General features: G+C 32.6%; 1 protein-coding gene across 2 annotated transcripts in view; it reads right to left on the bottom strand.

The window, feature by feature from the left end:
• Positions 1 to 6,322: 6,322 nt before the first annotated feature.
• Positions 6,323 to 21,104, bottom strand: part of CHIC2 (cysteine rich hydrophobic domain 2) — a 48,292-nt gene continuing 33,510 nt past the window's right edge. For both annotated transcript variants that reach the window (XM_054582190.1, XM_054582189.1), the window contains exons 4-6: positions 10,951 to 11,007; positions 10,725 to 10,784; positions 6,323 to 7,617 (exon numbers count right to left, since the gene is read on the bottom strand). In XM_054582190.1, coding sequence (XP_054438165.1) covers positions 7,567 to 7,617; positions 10,725 to 10,784; positions 10,951 to 11,007 — 168 coding nt within the window. In that variant the 3' untranslated portion in view covers positions 6,323 to 7,566. The remainder of the gene's footprint in view (positions 7,618 to 10,724; positions 10,785 to 10,950; positions 11,008 to 21,104) is intronic.

Genomic DNA, 21,104 nt, shown 5'->3' on the forward strand with positions numbered 1-21,104 from the left:
GGAGAACTGAGAGCATTTAGCAGAACAGTGGCCCACATGGAATACGCATTTGTCTGGAAGAATCCAGCACAAAGCCTAAAAGAGATTTTTTGAAAAAATCCAAAATTAACTCACAGGGAACAGTTACTCTTTTTTTCAAAAGTACACAATTGGCTACATTAAATCTATCGTGTGCTTTTGGCTCAGCAACATTGTATCACACCGCTTTGCAAACTGAAATTACAACACCCTGCATGCTTCACAGGAGTTACAGGGTGTTTTTTGTTTGTTTTGTTTTTTGAGGGTTTTCTTCCTTCGTTGATTTCTTTAGTACAGCAAACAAAATAGTCTCGAGAAATGTTCATTTCATATACAATGCAAAGAAAATTGAATGGCTATCTTACAATATCTAAGACTGTAGGTACAAAAGGTTGGGCTATCTTTTAGGCTTTCAGTGATAGATTCTAAGATAGTAACTACTGCAAGCAGCAATGGCATTTCTGCTTAGGTCTCCATTTGTGAAAAGGAAAACGTAATACACTGCTGAGAATTCTCACATTTGTCTTGGTAGGGTGAAAAAAAGCAAATAAAAAGGTAGAAATTCAGAAAATAAGGAATTATTTTAAAACTACAATATCAAGATGACTGAAGGAAACAATCCACAAACACAAAATTTCCCTTAGTTTTAAACACAAAATATTTAAAATAGAATCAATTTCATTTTGCATTTTAACAGAAACAATGCAGGTTATAAAGGTAAAAAAGCACCTTTACCACCTACTGAAAAAGAGATGCTTTAGTAAACTGGGTTACAATTATTTCATCTTATGTGTGTGTATATATGCTCACACATTTTTTTTTCAGTTTTAGATATATATATAGAGAAACTACTTCTTAAAGGTCTGCACTAAAATCTGAGTCAATCAAGTAAAATGAAAAAATAAGTGTATGACAGACATTTGATACAATGAAGCAGATAAAATTACTTAAATACTGCTAAATATGTATAGTTACAGGATGGTAATTAGAATTACTTCTGCCTCCCCTTGGAAGCTTAAACCAAGGCTAAACCTAAGTAGAATAATAAAAAATCCTATGTAAAGGCTGTATTGGCTTTTAAAATTCAATGATTGAGGGGGGGAGGGGGGGTGGGTGGGGCAGGGGAAAATGGTGGCGGGAAAATGGAAACAAATGTATTTGAACAATTTTTAAAAACTTAAAAATAAAAGAGAATTACTAAAATTGGAGACTCATAAGAGGGGATGATTGGAATTGCATCACATTTGGAAGAACTGAGTCTTAGTGCATCATAATGTTTACTTGAGCTGGCAATGGCTTTCTATTGTTGTTTATTCACTTAATAAATATTTAACATATATTAAAAAAATAAAATTCAGGGACAACTTAAGTAAGATCTTTGGAGAAAAAAGTTAATGACATAAGTTGTATTTTTTTCCTATTTTTTCCAACTATAATGCAAGTTCATGAACACATAATATAAAATTTTAAGTTTATTACACATAGTTCCTAAACTTTTATTCATGGTGTCAGTTATTTTATTCCCAGATATTTGTACAGGTCATGTCTAGGGAAAAAATATGTATGTGTATTCATTCATATGGTCATTTCAACAAACATTAGTTTGGTCCATTTCATTTTCAGTGATTCAATCTCTGAGTTCCAGACTTGTTTCCAACTTCACCTAAATTGGCTTAAATCTTTATTTGAAGACTGAATGCTGTGAATTAGCCTTTATTTTAGTTCTGAGCATGAAATCATGTGCTGGAGTCATGCGTTACAACAGGCTCACTTAAAAACAACAAAAACTCAACTAGAAGCATATGAACAAAGTTCAAATTAGGTCTCCATCTGTTTACTAGAAAAACTGTCAATGAAAACAATTTTATAAAACTAAATACACAACCAACAACATAGGGCCAAAAACCAAGCCACCTTAAATATAATCCAATGACGTATTTCTTCACAATTATGAAGGTCAAGTTTTCATTTAACCAAAAAAAATCTTAAGATAAAAAGATGTATATGTTTGGCAATGTCTTTAATTTATTAATAATTAAAAGAGAGTAATATATGCCTTTAAATGTTTTAAAGAGCATATTTTACCAAAGTTATTTTCAGTTTTTTAAATGTTACTAGACTAGCTCAGTGTAACTAGAATTATCTGAAAGCCTAATAGAGACCCTGGACTCGGGTCCACATAATTGTTCACCAATCAGAAGTTCCTGATAAATTATACTTGAGTTAATTCCATGCTCACTGAGGATATAGGAACAAATGCCTATAATCATATATTTAGTATTTTGTTAATTATCACACAAAAATTTATAAAAGATAAATAGAATACTTTATTCAAGGTAGTCTTCCACTATCTTTTCAAAAGATGTGACAGTGGAGGGAAACTATCTAGAACATTTTTCTTTAAAAAAAAAAAATTTCCATTGTAATACACAAAGAACGTAATAAAAGAAAGCATAAAGCTGTGTTCAATTCCCGGCCATTCTCTAACTTTCTGACTTTTAAACTAAAGTACAGGTAGGATAATGATGCAGGTATTTCTCTCAGCCAGTAGATTTCAGCATACTGCTTTCACAATGCTAACCTCTTCTGAGAGGGCAAAGCATCATTAGTTCCAACAAAAGTAAAAATAAATGGAGATTTTAACAGGGTTTTGATAACTTCAGTTAAAACAAACTCCTGTTTAGGAAGACTTCATGGCAATGCAGCGAGACTGCTGTAACTACCTAAAATCAAGTAAGCTGCTACTAAAAGAAGAGAAGTGGTCTTTTATTTAGTACAATAGTTTCTTGAGAAAATAGATTACTTAAAACTTACTATTTCCTTCAAGAACATTTTAAGTCTACATAATGTTCATGTCAAAAAGGACTGGAACCAGTTTTATTAAATTAAGAACCAGTACAAGAGGTAAGAGAGAAAAATCTGCAGTTTGAAGGTACATTGTTGTCTGACAAAGGAGCAGCCAAAACACTGCCTGTTACTTTTGTTCTCCTGAAAGCTGGTTGACATTGTTTCTTAAAAAAGAGGAAAAAAAAAAAGGAATAGCTTAACACTGCCAAAATTAAGAATGCCTGGTGTAGTTAGTTAATTGAAATATTTCTGAGCTGAAGGGCTAGAAAAGTAATATACTATCTGTTTTTCATAAAAAGGATAAAGAAGTCAACTCTCAAATTCAGACACAGCTCCATGTTAATGAAGTAGAGAAACTTTTTTTTTTAAAGGCATGATTTTGCTTAAGTATCTGAGATGAAAATATATTTTAAAAGGTATTAGGGAAAAAAAACCCTTTTCTCAAGTATTATATTTAACGTCTACCTGATTTTTAAGTATGCAAAGCATTACTACAGGTATATATATAAAGGAAGTACTCATTCTAACATTTTAATTTTAAATGAAAATCTGAAAGTAACTCAAGTTTTTGCCAACACTGTAATTAAGTCAAAAAAAATCTACTTAATCCTTAGTAGTAAACATTTAGTTACTTATTTTTACTTTTACATAGGATGTAATAAATAACAGCAAATAAATGGTTAAAAAATATGAGGTAGTCATATATATATTCCTTTTGTGGAAATGAAAATAAAAGCAAAGAAGCCAAGTAACTCCATGATCTTGTAGAACATAAAAAGGAATTAAAAATCAGTATTAGCATTCTGAATTTCTGCTTTCAGAACTGTCTATTTAGGATATGAACAACCTCTGCTGTTTCAGTTAACCATGGGAGGAGGGGGATATTGCTCCCTATTGCAGAAACAAGTACACTGAAATATGAATAATAATATAAACAATTTGTAGGCTTCTCTTAAATTACAATCTAAAACTCTTTGTAAAAGTATAAAACAAGATAAAATTTAAAGACAAATCTTAAAATCTCAACTTATATAAAAGCTATGTTCCTAAAAATAACAAAGATGGCTATCATATCTATGAAAAAGTAAGAGTTACTTATCATTTTAAAGGGTATAAACAAACTACTATGAAATAATTAAAAGTCTGGCTTAGGACTGGCCTTCAGTCTATTCTTTCCACCTTAACACTAGATATAATCAGCTTTCTTCAGAAATGGTGATTTGAAAAACTCCATTTGCAACAATCCAATTACTCCCTCCCTGGAAAGTCTGTACCCATAGGACCTGTTGAAAAAGAAAATGCCAATACGCGACTGCACCAAATTGGGAAATAAAGTTAAAAAACTCCATTTTAAAAATGTAAATACCACCTTAGCAGAATTGAAAGTGTCAACTCTTCATCACTTAATGCAACTGACTCATTTTAACTGGCCTTCTCAACACCTAGCAAAGAATACAAAAGAATTAACATTCTTACTTGGAGCTCTGGAGAAGGAAGATAGAAAGGCAATTCGGAACTATGTCTCTGAGCAAAGACTCCAGACATCAAGAGGGCAGCAAAAGGACCCACAGTGCTTCAGTAAGATAGGAGAAGGAAGGAGGGTGCAGGACGAGATGCTGGAATCCCACTAAAGACAGCGTTAAACACACTGTACTTTTGATTTACTACTACTGACCGACGGTTGAGCCAAAGCAAATATTTATAGTGAAAATCAGGCATGCAGCTAAATTTTATAATTGTGAAGCAGAATACCATAAAATTTGAAACAGTCTATACATAATGTTATATAAAACTAGAATAGTGGAACTTATGCAGCCCGTGGGTCCAACTGTACATGTTACTATTTAATATTTTTATAAGCAAAAATTGGTATGAAATGTTGTCAAAGTTTTATACAGCTGGCCTAGGATAAAGAAGCTATCAGAAGGTCTCTACAATTAACACTGAAAACACAACCATGAAGAAAGTTGTGGTTTTTCTTGATTTAAAATTATTCAATTACAAAACTAGTTTTTATAGTATGAAAATGAAATCACTGTTTACTATTATTTCAGGTTTGAATGTTTCTTGATTTTAAGTCTAAATTACATGTTTATTTTAAATGAATAAAACCCAGTCATTAAAGAGTCATAACAAAGCATCTAATGACCATTTACACAGGTAAGGTGTGTGAGGGTGGGGTAATACCTACCTTTAGAGGCTAAATGTGTCATGTATTAATATAGAATAGGGTTTTCAAAGTACATTATTTGATTTTTTAAAAAAGTGTTTCCACACAGGAATGGTGGGCTGATCGTAAAATGCCAATAATGTATCAACAAAGATGCTAGGTTATTCATTTAGCCTATGTAAAATCTATACATTAGATTTTGTGCCAACAATACCTTTCCTTGGTCAGTTTTAAAATTACCTATGGTTCATGTTCCACAAACTTTAAGTCAGAAAACAGGAACAGGAGAAAAATCATCATTTTAAATATTTCTAATTTCCAGTAACATGGGAACTTAGATTCATGATTCAAGAAAGGCTAAGCCTGAGGGGTTATACTGGTGGCTACTAATGAAACCCGAGCACAGGAACCTAACTGCTCAATGCATAACCGGCTTCTGATAATGCCACATATTAAGCATTTATGGTTCTTTTCTATATATACATTAGAAATATAAGAATGCACATTTATAGGGAATCTTTAAGCAACTGACACACCTCTCAATAAAATTAGAAAAGCTTTTAAAAATCCTATACTTAATACTATCAACTATGAAATTATCTTACTGTTAAAATATTAAGGGAATGATTCAAAATTATAATTTAGAGACTAACAACAAAAAAATTATATCTAAAAAGGAACAGTTCTTCCTATAAAGCTAATCAATATGATGCTCTACAAATTTATAAAATTTTAGATATGGAACATGAGTTGCATAGTTTACACAGTCATATTTTTCTGCTCTTTCTGAATACTGAGGCAGATTTAGCATTCCCCACACAATAACTTTCCACACTGGAATTGCAGGAATACTAGAGTTTTGGAGTAGCATTACCTTTTAATCACACTACTTTAAGGTGGAAGGCCACACCCTAGAAGTGTCTGGATTCTTTGTACTTTGTGCTCTTCAGAGGAAGAGTGTTTTAGAAATTCAAGTTGTTAGGTGTTTTAGGGTCAATGGAAACAAATAACTCTCATACAAAAAAAAATTCTAGTTTTTAAGATCGTTCCTAATGTCCAATATAGGATATAAAATATTGGCATTCAACTATTAAAATTTATGTAGAATTACAATACTTTGGAGAAGTACAAAGAAACACTTAAAAAATTACAGGTATATAAATTAATGAAACTAGTATTTAAAAGATTTAATACAAGGGAAAAGGTATTGTATATAGTGGTACCAATTCTTAATACAAATTATTAAGCATAGTTTATATAATTTCAAAAGTTATTCACATTATTGCTTGATACCACAGCTGTACGGAACAAGTTCTTGACACATTAAAATTTGTATAATTTCAGGTTTATAAAAACAAAAATTTACACATAAGCCATTCAGGAAGTTTTAAAATGCATGGACAAATGTACAACCAAAAGGAGAAAGAAAATATGTATGTTTGTATATATTTAAAAGAAACAAGCTGATCTGATTCAACCTTAAATGTCACACTCTTAATCAAAACAGTACACATAACTGGACCAAAAGCAAACTAGTAGATAAAAACAGTACTAAATATGCCTGTCATTTCTTAGTAATAATCTGTTCTAAGTATAAATGGGGTATTAAACACCAGCTTACTTTTAATTTTAGAATTTTTGCTTTCTTTCAAAAACTTTTAGAAAAGTTTTCTAACAACTGTGTTAGGTTAGGACAATTACTTTCTTTAGAAATTTTTTAAAGGAGTATTTCCATACTTTTATATATAAGATTTGACAAACAATAAAAAATAACCCAAATAAGGCCATTCTTATCATTTTGATAAAAATATACAGATTGTAATGCTACTATATTTTATGATCCTGAGCTCTATTAACCTTTAGATGCATGCATACCATTCACTGATTTGTCTATTCTAATAAAAATAATTTAATCCTGCCTTGCTACTTTTGAAGACAGAAAACCTTTCAAAACTTTTTTATAGGTCTTTGTAACATTACAGATATTTCTGCTGTAAACAAAGCATTAGAAATTGTATGAGAAAGGATATGTTAAATTCCAAAAAGCTATTAAAGAACACTTACTAATTTAAAATAATAACTATGTTAAATTTAAAAAGGAAGAAAAATAATACAAAGAGCGTGCTTGCTAGAATTGATAAGTAGAGTCTTACAAAGGTGTTTTTCTATATTAAGAAATTAATAAATAAAGAACTGTGTGTACCTTGATGATAAAATAAAAGGCTGGCCACTTTTTATGCTAAGTTCAAATGTATTTTTTTGATAATACAAAAAAGTAATCCTTGAAAATCAGAATACATAACAGAAAAGAGCACAATAACTTAAGTATTAAACATCTGTATGAAATAACTGTTGCAAAGTTTGACAAAAATGCACACTTAGAACATGCGGTTATTTAAAAAAAAATACACAGAAAAAAAAACACCACACGATTCTGTAGAACCAATGTTATGTCACCACCAGAAGAGCACCAAGCAAGGCACCATTGGAAAGACAACATACTTGGAAAGTCTCTATAAATAAAGTAAATGCTAATCTGGTCGAAAAATCGGCGTCTTTGGTAAAAATTCTATGAGGATGACCTGTAGAAAGAGAAAAAAAAGTTTTTAAAAGATTTAAATAGATTTTTATCGTAAAAAACTTCAATTATATTCCCATCACCTGAAAAACTTTGACAGTGCCTCTGACACACAGGGGAATACATGCATGAAGAAACAAGAAAACAGAACTAGCATTTATTAAGAAATAACTACAAGTGTTTCATATTATATGGATCTATTTAATCCCAACAACTGTTCTATGAGGCAAGTATTATCAACCTCATTTTACAAATGAGGAAACGGATGATATCAGAAGGGTAACACCATGGACTGTGAAGTCACTATTTGAATAAAGATCTGTTTTAACAGTAAAGCTTTGCTTTTTCTATTGTACTATGTGGCTGCAGCTAACCCAATATTTATTTCTTTAGGTTTCCACCCATTTATCTAACCCAATTCCATGGATCTTTATGTTCTAGAATTGCCCTCATTTTACTGTATCATGAAATGCACTCTCTAGATAAAGGGTATTGATGCTTTATCTCTCAACTTTTTTAAAGCATTTTTCTTCTTAAGTTAGCAAAATTAAAGGTTAAAATTTGTTCCAAAGGACATTTTACAAAAACTAAAGGAAAACCAAAAAAGACAAAACACTGTAACACAGAAAAGCACAAGTTGGCCAGAGCTAATGTTTATTCCAAACTTGAACTGTGTTAAATTCCAATCAATTCTTTCCCTTGTTCTAACTCTGTAGAGAATAGGTGCTAAACAAACAAAAAAAAAAATTATTTGATTTGAACATTTCCACGTTTGGTGGACTTGTCTTTTTTTCAGAAGCTATACCTAAAACTTGATGATTAAATGTTTAAACAACTTATGAGTCAATATTCAGTAAGTACTTCTATATTTCAAACATGTCCTCAATTAAGCAGTCTATATAGTTTCAGCTCTTGAGTATAAGCATTACTGATACATTTTACAGTGTATACTACATAATGAAAAATAAAGGCTCTCTTTGGCTATATATGCATTATTATTTTTTAAAGTATATATCCTATGAACTCTTTTCCTTCAGAAGAAATGCATAGAAGTTGGCCACTTGTCTCATTCGTTTAAATCATACTGCTCTACCACAGCTGATTAAAAGAAAAGTTGGTGTCAAGTTGGTATTTTTCTAGATTGTCTCCAATATTCAAAATGTAATCAAAGAGAATTATTTTCCTTTAACAAATGAAATATCTGTAAGTTAAAGAAAAGTTCAGGTCAAAGGGAATTACATGGTAAAAATGCCCCAATTCCTTAGGTAAGGATGCACACTCTTCTTACTAGGTTATTTGCTATCTTAACTTTTTAAAGTTATTTGTTAGGAAGTTTTTAAAATTGTTATTTCTCCATTTAACTATCACAAATATATACTGAGAATATTTTTTAAAAATATATTTCCTTTATCAATTAAAACAATTTTTTGACTACTCTTCTGAACATCTATGATAATATAAAAAATATATTAGCTTTAGTAGTGGACTTTATCTAAAAATTCATAATAAATTAAAGGAAACTATTTTACAAAGCACAGAGCTCATGATGTTTTGGAAGTTTAGTAAATTATTCTATTTTTAGCTAAAAATTTTCACACGAATATAATGAGTAGATGGTATGAATGAATGACATTCATTTAGCTCTATCTGAAAATAATAGCACTGGTGATAACTTTTATGTTTTCCTTTCAAATGTAAATTTAGAAATGTCCAAAAATAAATAAAGCCTCAGTTTTAAGCCTAATGTTTTGGTTTATAAATAAAGCAAATAGTTTTCCATAAAATGTGCTAAGTCCATAAAATGTTTTAAGTCTCCTACATATCCATCCCTCCCACCAAAATACAATACATAAACGTTCTTACCATCTATGATGAAATACAAGCCTAGCATTTTCATAGGTCACTCTCAAAACAAGTTATTTGAATGTGTTTTTTTAATTAGCATTATAAAGTATCAAGTGTCTTTCTCATCATCATAGAGCAACATGTTTGATATAAAAGATAATAACATACTTTACACAATTTGGTTCACTGAATATAGACCTAGTCTATGGAAAAAAAAAGACAGTTTTAAGATGCCTTTTATGTTTAAGGCTAGAAATGGGATTTCACTGCATGATAATGAAAAAAGGAGGTAATAATACAAAGCAACATGATTTTATGACAATTTCCAACTATTTAAGCACTGTTTAAATCAATCTTTTACACACACACACACACACACACACACACACACACACACAATCTATGATAGTTACATTGTTCCAAGGAATAGAATTTGTCAGAAATGATGTGCCAGGTACTTCACAAAGGCTATGACTTTAATTTTAATTCATTCTTCCTTAGATCTTTTTTACTTAATATAATGACCTTTCCATATTTAAAATAAAATATCCAAGCTCAAGACAAAATAAATAAAAATTCAAAATCTTCTATAGTATTTTGAATTTTTCACAAGGAGAAAAATTGTTTAAATAAATTAAGGAGTCAGTAAACTAAATACTGTACTGAGTAAGTTCTAAAATTAATTGTATATATGTGACAACTTACATATATTTTAAAGAATAAACATAGGACAGGCAAAATCTCATCTCCTACTTACTTTAAAGATCATTTTTATAAAACAATATTCTAATAACACTTTAAAAGATTCTTTAAAGGCCACTGAGGTATGGGTAGTTAAAATTTATAAAGGCTAAAGGTTTCTTAAGCTCCAATGACTTGGCTGAAAGGTTTTCTTCCACACTTGGAAACTTGATTAGCATTATATAAAAAAGCCATATCTGACTTGCTGCGTAACCAAAGTTGTGGTTATTCTTTATACAGCATCTAAAATTTCACACTCCATCAACACATGTTCAGGCTATTTTATCTTGGCAATTAATTTATTATTTTTCAGAACACAGTGAAGCCTTGTTTTCAAGTCATTCATAACTTTATAAATCAGTCTTGCACATGAAACCATGCATCTGTGAACCGTAGAAAATCTTTGCACTCAGGAGATTAAGCTCCTGACACCTTTGCTGATTAATAATCATGGAAAGAATAAGATCAGAAGCAAAATAAATGATCATTTAATAGAGAAACTCACAAAACAGCCCTTTAACTTACATATTCCATCATGTTATTCGTTTCACATTTCCTTTTGCTCAGTCTCCAGTGCAAGCACAGCTAGACAAGGAGGAGAGTAAAAGAAGAAAAATGAGCTCTATTTTATTGCAGCACACAGACTAACCCATTTGTCCACCTTTCATATTTTTAGTTCAACAAAAGCATCTGTTTCCATACTGTGCAATTCAGACCCCAACAGTACGAAGCTGCTCCCTGTGGTACTCACCTTGTGGTATAACCTATTGTTTTCCCATTCTAATAACTTCTCAATCGATCTTCGTGTCTGGAAGACAAATGAGAAAAAAGTTTACTCTTGACTGGTTTATAAAAACTCTTGTTTTGCAGCTGCTTTTTGTGTGAAAAGAAGAGAGGTATAAGACACTGACTGAATATAAGGTGGCCTATAACACCATCAACAGCCCAGCACTAAATAGTCCCCTAAAAGTACTGTAGTTTAATAAAGATATGGTTTTGGTTTTTTCAGCATTGTATACTTTTTTCACTGTTTCAGATTACTAGCTTCTGAGTTAAAACTATCAAGTCTAAAAAGCTAATGTTATCTACCAAATGATATTAATTTAAATCCCCAGTCATTTAAAAAATGTCTTTGTAATACTTAAATAATATGTAAGTATTAAAACAGGGCAAAACTGTATTTAAACCAACAAGAATAATAGTAAAATCAAACTCTTAATTCAACACTGTTAAAGGAATTAACTGAAAAATTTATGTTTAAGAAGACTCGATTTTTGCAATATATACTATGCAGCAAGCATAAATGGCTTCTTGCTTGGGAGTATGAATAAAGGAGAGGATAATTCATGATGCCAGGTGTTAGGATGATACTGACACAGCTGCAGGTGCAAAAAAGACAGTGCGGCCACAAGAATCAAATGCAACTTGGTGCAGCTGCAGTTTCCTCACAAGGGAAGGAAAAAGGCATCCAGCACTATTAATGTGGCACAACTAAGTAAATACTAATAACCAAATGTGAAAAATATTGCATATCAAGCAAGGATGAGCTAGGTGAGAAATTCTGAGGATCAAGCTACTTTTAAGTAGTTTAATGTTACATAATAAAATAGTATATACTGTTATCTGGTTACCACATTACCTTTCAGCATGTTGAACATGCTAAAGACACACCACAGTCACATAGGTGCCAACTGTAATTCATAACTACCAGTGAATTACCGCTATTGCCTTACATTTTCCAAGCTTATGACATAAAAATCAAAAAACCAACTAACTCTCTGGATAATAATATGCCAATGACTAATTTAGTACATTATGTTTTTGAACAGGTTTTTGGGCAAGAATTTTAAAGGGAAAAAAAGTGCCCTTGTTAACAATGATCAGCAGACCTCACTTGTTTCTTTGTAAAGATAGCCTTTTAGAGGCAGCTCTCCTTTTAAATGAAAATAGGGCAGCAGTTATGGTCACACTTTTTGTTAATTTAGTTGCCAGTCAGCTCCAAATCAAAAGAAAATAAGGCTGCAGAGTGTAATTAACATTCAGTTCAGTCGTTTTGTCCCTTGTCTAGCCCCCAAGCTTTGTTAAAATTGCCATCTGAATGCTGAAGGCTGTAGGGAAATCGATTTGATTCTAATCGCACCATGAAAAGAACATGATCTAACTGCTTTCAGCCCTCCGTAAATCTGTACTAGGTCTTTAGCACAATGCAACTTCCAATTTAAAAAGCACTGAATGTCTCGTCAATGACTTTGTGAAGAAAAAAGAACAAGGAGCAGACATAAAAATTCCAATAGTTGTTTAAGCATTAAAGTTCATTTGCATCACAGCGAACCTGAAAAGGGCTGACCTCTCAAACCGCCTCTCAGGTCTATGAAGTTGTAGCCTTGACAAGCTCACATTGACAGAGCTCATTGACTCTGAAAGGCTACTCTATCAATGGTGAAAAATGGCAATAGGTTCTACTCTGAGCAGGCATCTGCCTGCCCACCCGCTGCTAAACCAATGGCAAAACCGATTCAAAACCTGAATCTACCTTGTAATCTTCCTTTCTAGGGCCTTTTAATAATAGATTAAGATTACTATACAATTTGAGGTTTTACTTTTACTGATGGTTTAAGAGTTGAGGGGGTTGGGAGTGAAAGAACCATGGTGGAAAGAACAATCTTTCCAAGTCTTGTTTTATATTAAAGTATAAAAATAAAAAGCTTAACATTACATTATGCAAAATTTCATTACTCAAAGAAAAACGTGGAGTTACCACTATCATCATTTCATACAAATTTAAACCCATGCTATATCACAATGAGAATGAATCTCATTAAGAACGGATCTCACAGTGTATATGATACACGCACATACACAATTTAAAAACTTAAAAATATTTACTTTATGTAACTTAAATCAACTACCAGCATTTGAATAAAGGGTAATTATAAAGTAGGAACCTTAAACTTCTAAAATATTTATGTAGGAATTCTGAATTTACTCTTTGCCTCCAATTAGTGGTTTAATGATAGGGTTTGGTATAATTATTGTATCTTAGAATATTTAAGAATTCAAAACCAAATAAACCTTGGTATGCCATATTCTAAATAAGCATCTAAACATAAAATATTTCTACCCACTGAGAGTCTGAAGTAAAAGCTGTGAATTAGCACCATCTAATCTTGCAAACCTCTTTCCTGTTTGACAGGTGAAAAAAAACACTTGCACGTGCAGCTTAATTAATCATTACACTTGACATTTCAATGATTTACAGTGAGGAGCAGGTGAGAACATACAAAACCAGAAAGAAATCCTTGATCTGAGTGGAACATTTCTAGCACACTAAGGTGACAAGTATATAGATTCTAGCAGTCATTAAGAGAGAAAGAGGGAAAGAGAAAGGAAGAGAAAGAAAGGACGAAAGAAAGGACGAAAGGAAGGACGAAAGAAAGAAGGAAAGAAAGAAACTGCCACAAATTATTTGTTAGTAACAACAAAAGCTCAAATTAAACGGAAAAAAGCTTTAACTAATAAGAATGTTTAATATTCTGCAATTACTTTTAGTTAACAAAATCAAAATATGTTTTCAAGATTAAATACAATACCAATCTGGCAGATACTGAAAAAGATATGACACTTCAGCACTTATAAAAGCTATTTAAAAGCCTGTAGACATGAAAAAAAAAAAGCGCACCTTATAACTGCAGTATTCTAGAAATAAAAGTTAAGAGTTTATGTCCATAGGGTTGTCAGGTAGTATTTCTAATAAATGTAAGATTCAACACTGCCAAACTCTACAACTACTACTGGGTAAGAAAACCTAAGCATATAGAAATCTGTTCTTGATTTTTAAAAGTTTATATCGACCACTAAATTCAGCATAAATTAAAGCAAACTAATATTCATCAGAAAAATACATGTATTGTATCTGTCAACATGAGATGCCAAAACAATCTTTCAGTATTCCAGGCCACTGGATTTCTAAAAATAAGCAATCTTAATTTTTTAAAAAGAATTTGGTTCTTGTGAAAAGCACCAAATTGATAGTCATGGGAACTAAAAATCTTCTATTTAACTGAAAGAACAGAGGAAAGGGCAGTGCGAGCTTCAGTGCAAGCTTCCCTACAGTGGGCCTTAATCCTCTCAGCGCTCACACCCTAGGGGTGAGGGGACAGGTTGCCGGTTCTTAACCAATTCTCAATCCTTCTGCCCAAGATAATCAATAAGAAATCTAATTTTAACATGAATTATTATCCTTAATTAGAAGGACCAAGACCACCAACTCACACTATGTGAGCAAAACAAGTTTTTTATGAGAATGACATCACATCACTAACCTGGTCTGGAAGAGTATGGCCCCCCCATCCCTCTCACTCGTTTCATAGCTCACTTGAATTTTTTTTTTCATATAGTTCTTCATTTCAACACCTTGATAATTATATTTGTCTCCCTGGTGAACTAGTTCTAATACAGCTATTAACAAATGTTAAAGTAAACAACTAATAGAGATTCAAAACACCATTTCAATTACTAAATAAATTAAACTTGAATAACAAGTAGTAGCAACAGAAGGACAGTAATTTTGGCTTCAATTTCAATTATGTCTCGTTCTTCTTAAATTTTTGGTAGAATTGTGGAAAATAAGTCAAAACACAAAAACTGTGAGAAGAATACAGCCTGGATAACTCACAAAGTAGCTAATTAAACAATGATTAATCAACAATTAATATTAGGTATGGCATACCCCATAAAATACTTATGAATCGCTTAGAAATAGTAAGTTACTATTGAAAAAGTTTCCTAAAAACACAAATTTGACTTACTATGAAGAAGCATTTTTGTAATTTTTCCTTACTCTTGTAACTTTCTAAGAAATAAATATTATTCCCTATAAACAAAGTATGTGCAATTAGATATAAATATTATCCTTTTGGGGAAGGAATCTTTTAAAAAATCTTGAAATGTATTACTCCCCTACTTTATTACTACTAGTACTTACAGTATACTCATTACTAATAATTCATTCATTTACAATCAATTGTTTGAAAAACTGTTTTTTCAAAGATGTGGTATTCTAAAGTTCCTAATAAAATCAATGGGAATCTCATGGATTTTAAAGTACAGAAAGCCAAAAGGGAAAAAAATGTGGAAGCTATAACAAAATTTCTCTCAAACTCCTCCCTCAAAATTTCTTATCAGTTTTTAGAACATAAAGATGTTAAGATATGTTAACAAAATATATAAATAAAATATCTCACTAATAACTATAAAAGTTAAGCTATTTAAATGTAAAATGTATTTGATTAGGATTTATTCATAGTATCACAGAATGTCAAAATACAATTACAAATGTTCAATCTCTTATTTAAAACAGGTTTTAAATTTAAACTCCCAAATTATAATGCATTAAACTTAAATAAGAATAATGTTTTGAATGTATTCGTAATCTCACTTTTTAACTTCTAAGTATTTTTCAAATAAGAACTATACTTATCTTTGGACATCTGTACAAATTCAAATCACTATCATAAGTGAAACAAAAATGTTCTTCGTTATAAATCATTACAAGGAAACCATATAAATTTTTAAATGAATTATTTTTAACAAGAGAAAATTACTTGATGTACCTGTTTACTCTGGATTAATATAAGTCTTATATTTCAGTGATGTGCAAAAAATTAAATGGTATTTCTCAGTCTCAGTATAATGATATTTTAAAAACCTGGACTCAAAAAGATAAACTAGAATATAATGGACTCCTCAAAAGGATTTCTAAACAAGCTTCCTTGTTTTAAAGGCTCCTTTTAGGAGCCAAAACACACAATGGAGAAAAAAACACCTCTTCAATAAGTGGTGTTGGGAAAACTGGAAAGCCTCATGCAAAAGAATGAAACTAGATTACAGTTTGTCCTCATGTACAAAAATTAATTCAAAATGGATCAAAGACCTAAATATAAGATCTGAAATAATAAGTTACACAAGAGGAAAACAAGGTACTAAACTTAAAAACCTTGGTCATAAGAACATTTTATGAATTTAATCCCAAGGGCAAGGAAAGCAAAGGCAAAAATAAATAACTGGGACTATATATCAAACTAAAAAGCTTCCACACAGCAAAAGAAGCCAACAACAAAACAAAAAGGCAAACTACTGAATGGGAGATGGTATTGGCAAACAACAGTTCCAACAAGGGGTTAATAACGAAAATACATAAAGAACTCATACAACTCAACACCAAACAACCCAATTCAAAAATGGGCAGAGGACCTGAACAGACACTTCTCCCAAGAAGACACATGAGTAGCCAACAGATATATAAAAAGATGCTCAACTTCACTGTGACTAGGGAAATGCAAATCAAAACTACAATGAGATGACTAACACCTCACACCTTTTAGAATGGCTATTATCAACAAGAAAGGTAATAACAAGTGTTGGAGAGGTTGTGGAGAAAAAGGAACCCACATTCACTGGGAATGTAAACTGGTATAGCCACTATGAAAAACAGTACGGCAATTCCTCAAAAAATTAAGAATAACCCGACTGGTGTGGCTCGGTGAATTGGGCATCATTCTGCAAACCAAAAGGTCACCAGTTCTATTCCCAGTTATGGCATATGCCTGGGCTGCAGGCCAGGTAGATTGGACATGTGTGAGAGGCACCAGTCGATGCTTCTCTCCCTCTCTTTCTCCCTCCCTTCCCCTCCTTCTAAAAATAAATTAAAAAAAAAAAAAGGGATAGAATTACTGTATGACCCAGCAATCCCCCTTCTGGATATCTACCTGAAAAACTCAAAAAGATTTATTCACAGACATAAATTTAATCACAAAGATATATGAGGTCTGTCCAGAAAGTATCCATCCATGCACTATTAAAAATAGGGACATTTATTGAAGAAGCTAGAAGACACAAGAAACATTGTACATAGGAAATGCTGCCTCAGTCCCCTCCAAAGTAGGCACTTGGGGACTTCACACAGTTCTCCCAATTGCCATCTGCTGCCCCATTGGATTTTCCTGAATCTTACCAACTGTCTGAAACCTCTTCCCTTTCAAAGGTGACTTTAATTTTGGATAAATCCAAGAGTCACAGGGTGCCAAATCTGGGCCATAGTGGGCTGAGTCTCCTGGGTGATTTGATGTTTCACATAAAAACTCTGCACAAGACACGATGCATGAGTAGGCATGTTGTTGTGATGAAGCTGCCAACCACCAGTTGCCCATAGCTGCAGCCATTTTCATCATACTGAATCTCTCAACCAATGAAGAACATTGAGGTAGTGCTCCTTATTAATTGTTTGGCCTGGAGGGGAATACATGTGATGGACAACACCTTTCCAATCAAAAAAATGCAATTAACATTTTCTTGATCTTGCTGCGACTTTGCTGTTCTTCTGATGTGGAGAACCAGGTGACTTCCATTGGGACGACTGGGTGTTCATTTCCAGATCATAGCTATAGACCCACCATTTATCTCTGGTTATGACCTTCTTGAGGCAATCTGGTTCATTGGTGGTGATTTGAATCAAGTCATTAGCAACTGCAACACGATGTTCCTTCTGCTCTGGTAGCAGAAGCCATGGGACAAATTTTGCAACAACTCATTCTATGCGAAGATCCTGTGTCACAATCTCAGACACAGTTTTTGGAAGCCCCAGATCAGCTTCTAGTTCTCAAACTGTCAGTTGCTGGTCTTTGTTGACAGCAGTCCGTACAGGTTCAACATTCTCAGGTGTTCTGCTTGCAGCAGGCCTTTCAGAATGTGGATCACTTTCAAAAGATTCTTGATCATCTTTGAAGTATTTGTGTCATACTTCTATTTGTGCTGTACTCATTGCACTGTCCCCAAAAGCCTTCTGAATCATCCAAATATTTGCCATGGAGGAATGATCAAACTTAATGCAAAATTTGATGCAGATTTGTTGCTACTCTCGCTCAGTCATTTTGAATGCGATGGCCACAGAATTACATATGCTCACTCAACAGGTCTACTGCCCCCACTGACTAATACAGGGAAGGCGTCATTGTTCACGCATGTGCATTCCAGTCCAATCTCCTTGGCAGCCAAGTGACATCAATGCCACGCAAACTGTTCTCGTTCCATTATCTGGACTTCTTCCAGACAGGCCTTGTCATATGCACCCCTATGTTCACTCCAGCATCATTCATGGTGGCCAAGACATGGAAACAACCAAAGTGTCCTGTGATAGATGATTGGATGAAGATGTGGTACCTACATACAATGGAATACTACTTGGCCATAATAAAAAATTAAATACTGCCATTTGTGACAACATAGATGGACCTTGAGAATATTCTGCTAAGCGAAATAGGTCAGAAAAAGCTAAGAACCATATGATTTCACACATATGTGAGATATGAAACTGAAACCCATACACAGATAACAGTATGGTGGTTACCAGAGGGAACGGGGTTGGAGGGTAGTATAGGGAAATGAGGCCAAATATATGGTGACAGAAGATGATGTGACTTGGGTGGTGGGCACACAATACAATATACAGATCATGTATCATAGAAATGTACACTTAAAAGCTATATGATATTATTAACCAATGTTCACCTCAATAAATTAAATTAAAATAAATAAAAACAAACTTATAGTAATCAAAATACTCCATTGAAGTAGCATTAGAATAACCCTTTTAGTAGTTTATTAAAAGTATTAGTTTTAGATGAATATAAGCTAAATATTATGTATATCGAAAAAACCCTCTTAGTACTAAGCAGTGATTTATAGGTACAAATCTCAAATAAGGTATGATTGAATACTATTTCATAAAGAGTTTATGACCTAGGCTACTGGTTCTTAACATTTTTAGGGTACTCTGAGTACTTTATGAATGATGAAAAAGCCACATTGCACACATATAAAATGTGCACACAATTTTCAAGAGTTATCCACTAATGTCTGATAAAATTTCAGAAAATAATGGTAACATCTCAAAAAACTAAAACTGAGTTTCAATTAACCACAGAAAATTAGAAAAACTGTTCATAAGACAAATGAATTTCAGCTAACACAATCAAAAGTATTACTATTGGGGATTTTGAAAAACTATAAATACATAATTACACAAGGAAGAATCACTGGTTAGGATAAATAGTATGGGGGGGAAAACCACCTACTGATTGATTATAATGGACATCTGGAAAAACAAGAAGGGGTAAAGGAACAGTATCTGTTGATCCTCACTTTTGGTCTGACTGCACGCTAGATGTCTCCTTTGTTACCTTTTTTAATCTTCACAACATTTATAAGGTAACTTGTATTATTTTCATTTTATACATTACAACTACAGCTTAGAGTGGTTAAGAAACATAAAGCTCCACTTCAAAATAGTGGAGCTAGGATTTAAAGGCAGAACTGTATGGCCTTCAACACCATGTTCATTCCATTATAGTACAGAGCTATGAATTTGTAAAAAATTTATAACTTTTTGAAGAACATGTATGACCTGCAAGGTATCTTAAGCTACCAACTAAGCTGTCCTCCTTGAACAACCAAATTTACTCGAAAATTTGAAAAGCAAAATGTACTCTAAAACTAAATTTTTTCAAGCTCTAGTATTCTGTGCCTCTAAGGTCTGGAAATAACCATTCTACTCTATTCTGCAGTCTCAATGAGATTTATCCAAAATGCATTTTATTTGGTTATACCTTGCCTCATGCAATAACACATGATATGGGGTGTATTTCTATTTTATAGATTAAGTACATAGGCTCCCAGAAGTTAAATGGTTTGCCAAATGTCACAAAACCAGGGAGGGTAATGAAAGGATTCAAACTCCAAACTTTAAACCCAATGCTCTTCCCACTCTCAATCAGCAATTACATTATTTTTACTTGCATCTTAATTGATATCAATTTGTAAATCCTTCCATTCGAGGCACAAACATAGAATGAATACAATATCCTTACAAAACGTACTGACAATACAATTTTCAATATGAAGTTTCAAACAAAACTTTAAAAAACACAATAGAAACAATCACATCATTCTTTCCCTCCAAACATGCAAAAACCAGCATAATTCTTCACATAAAGTAAATTGGAAGCATATACTTCTAGGTAGAATGTAGTAGTCAGTGTCAAGCCAACACTCCCACTACAAACAGACATGGATAAATTAAAGGAGAAGAAAAACCACATTATTTTAAAAACATCAGAAAATTCCAGAAGCAACAAGGACCAGATGAAATAAAATTCAAAGAAGGAAAGAGCCCTTCCTTAAACATTCAATGATTACTGGCCATTTTCTTTCTTTGTTGACTCTTATGTATAGGAACAAAAGGGAAATCAATAGTTTCTGCAGGTTGTGCAGGCTGGCTCAATGTACTGAAAATTAGTTGTGCCCTAAAATGCAAAAGTCAATTTTCTCTAAAGACATTATTGAGTTCTGGAGCAGCAATGGAAGGGTAGGGGACCAAGCCAGAAAGGCAGAGAAAAATTAGTCACTGCTTAGGAGACAAAATTCTACTAGGGGAGGTGGATCTGTATCAAACACATGATTGGTCTCCCCCTCAAGACACCTGAGCCCGCACAGAATGGAAGACTAAAAAGCCAAACTCAAAATATGCTAAGGGTACAACTTTTAGTGTAGAGGAGACAAAGACCAGATGAACTGAATCTTACTAACTTGCAACCCAACCCAACTCAGCTAATCTTTTATTATACCAAAGTTGACCATTCCCCTCATGTTATCTCCTCAATAGAGAAAAGATGAGATCCCTGATTGTGGTAGATTTCATCTGGAGTTCTACTTCATTTTGTGGGTAGTAACTAGCATAAATTTTTTTTTTTAAGTTTAAGGGGCAGGAATGACCAATAACCAAAAGAAGAAAACCTCAGAGACACAGACCCACAGATAATCCAGGTACCACTGTTAGCTGACAGGACATTA

The sequence above is a fragment of the Pteronotus mesoamericanus genome, unplaced genomic scaffold (assembly GCF_021234165.1).
Source record: "Pteronotus mesoamericanus isolate MK-2021 breed Mesoamerican mustached bat unplaced genomic scaffold, CSHL_Meso_final contig_68, whole genome shotgun sequence".
Lineage (NCBI taxonomy): Eukaryota > Metazoa > Chordata > Mammalia > Chiroptera > Mormoopidae > Pteronotus > Pteronotus mesoamericanus.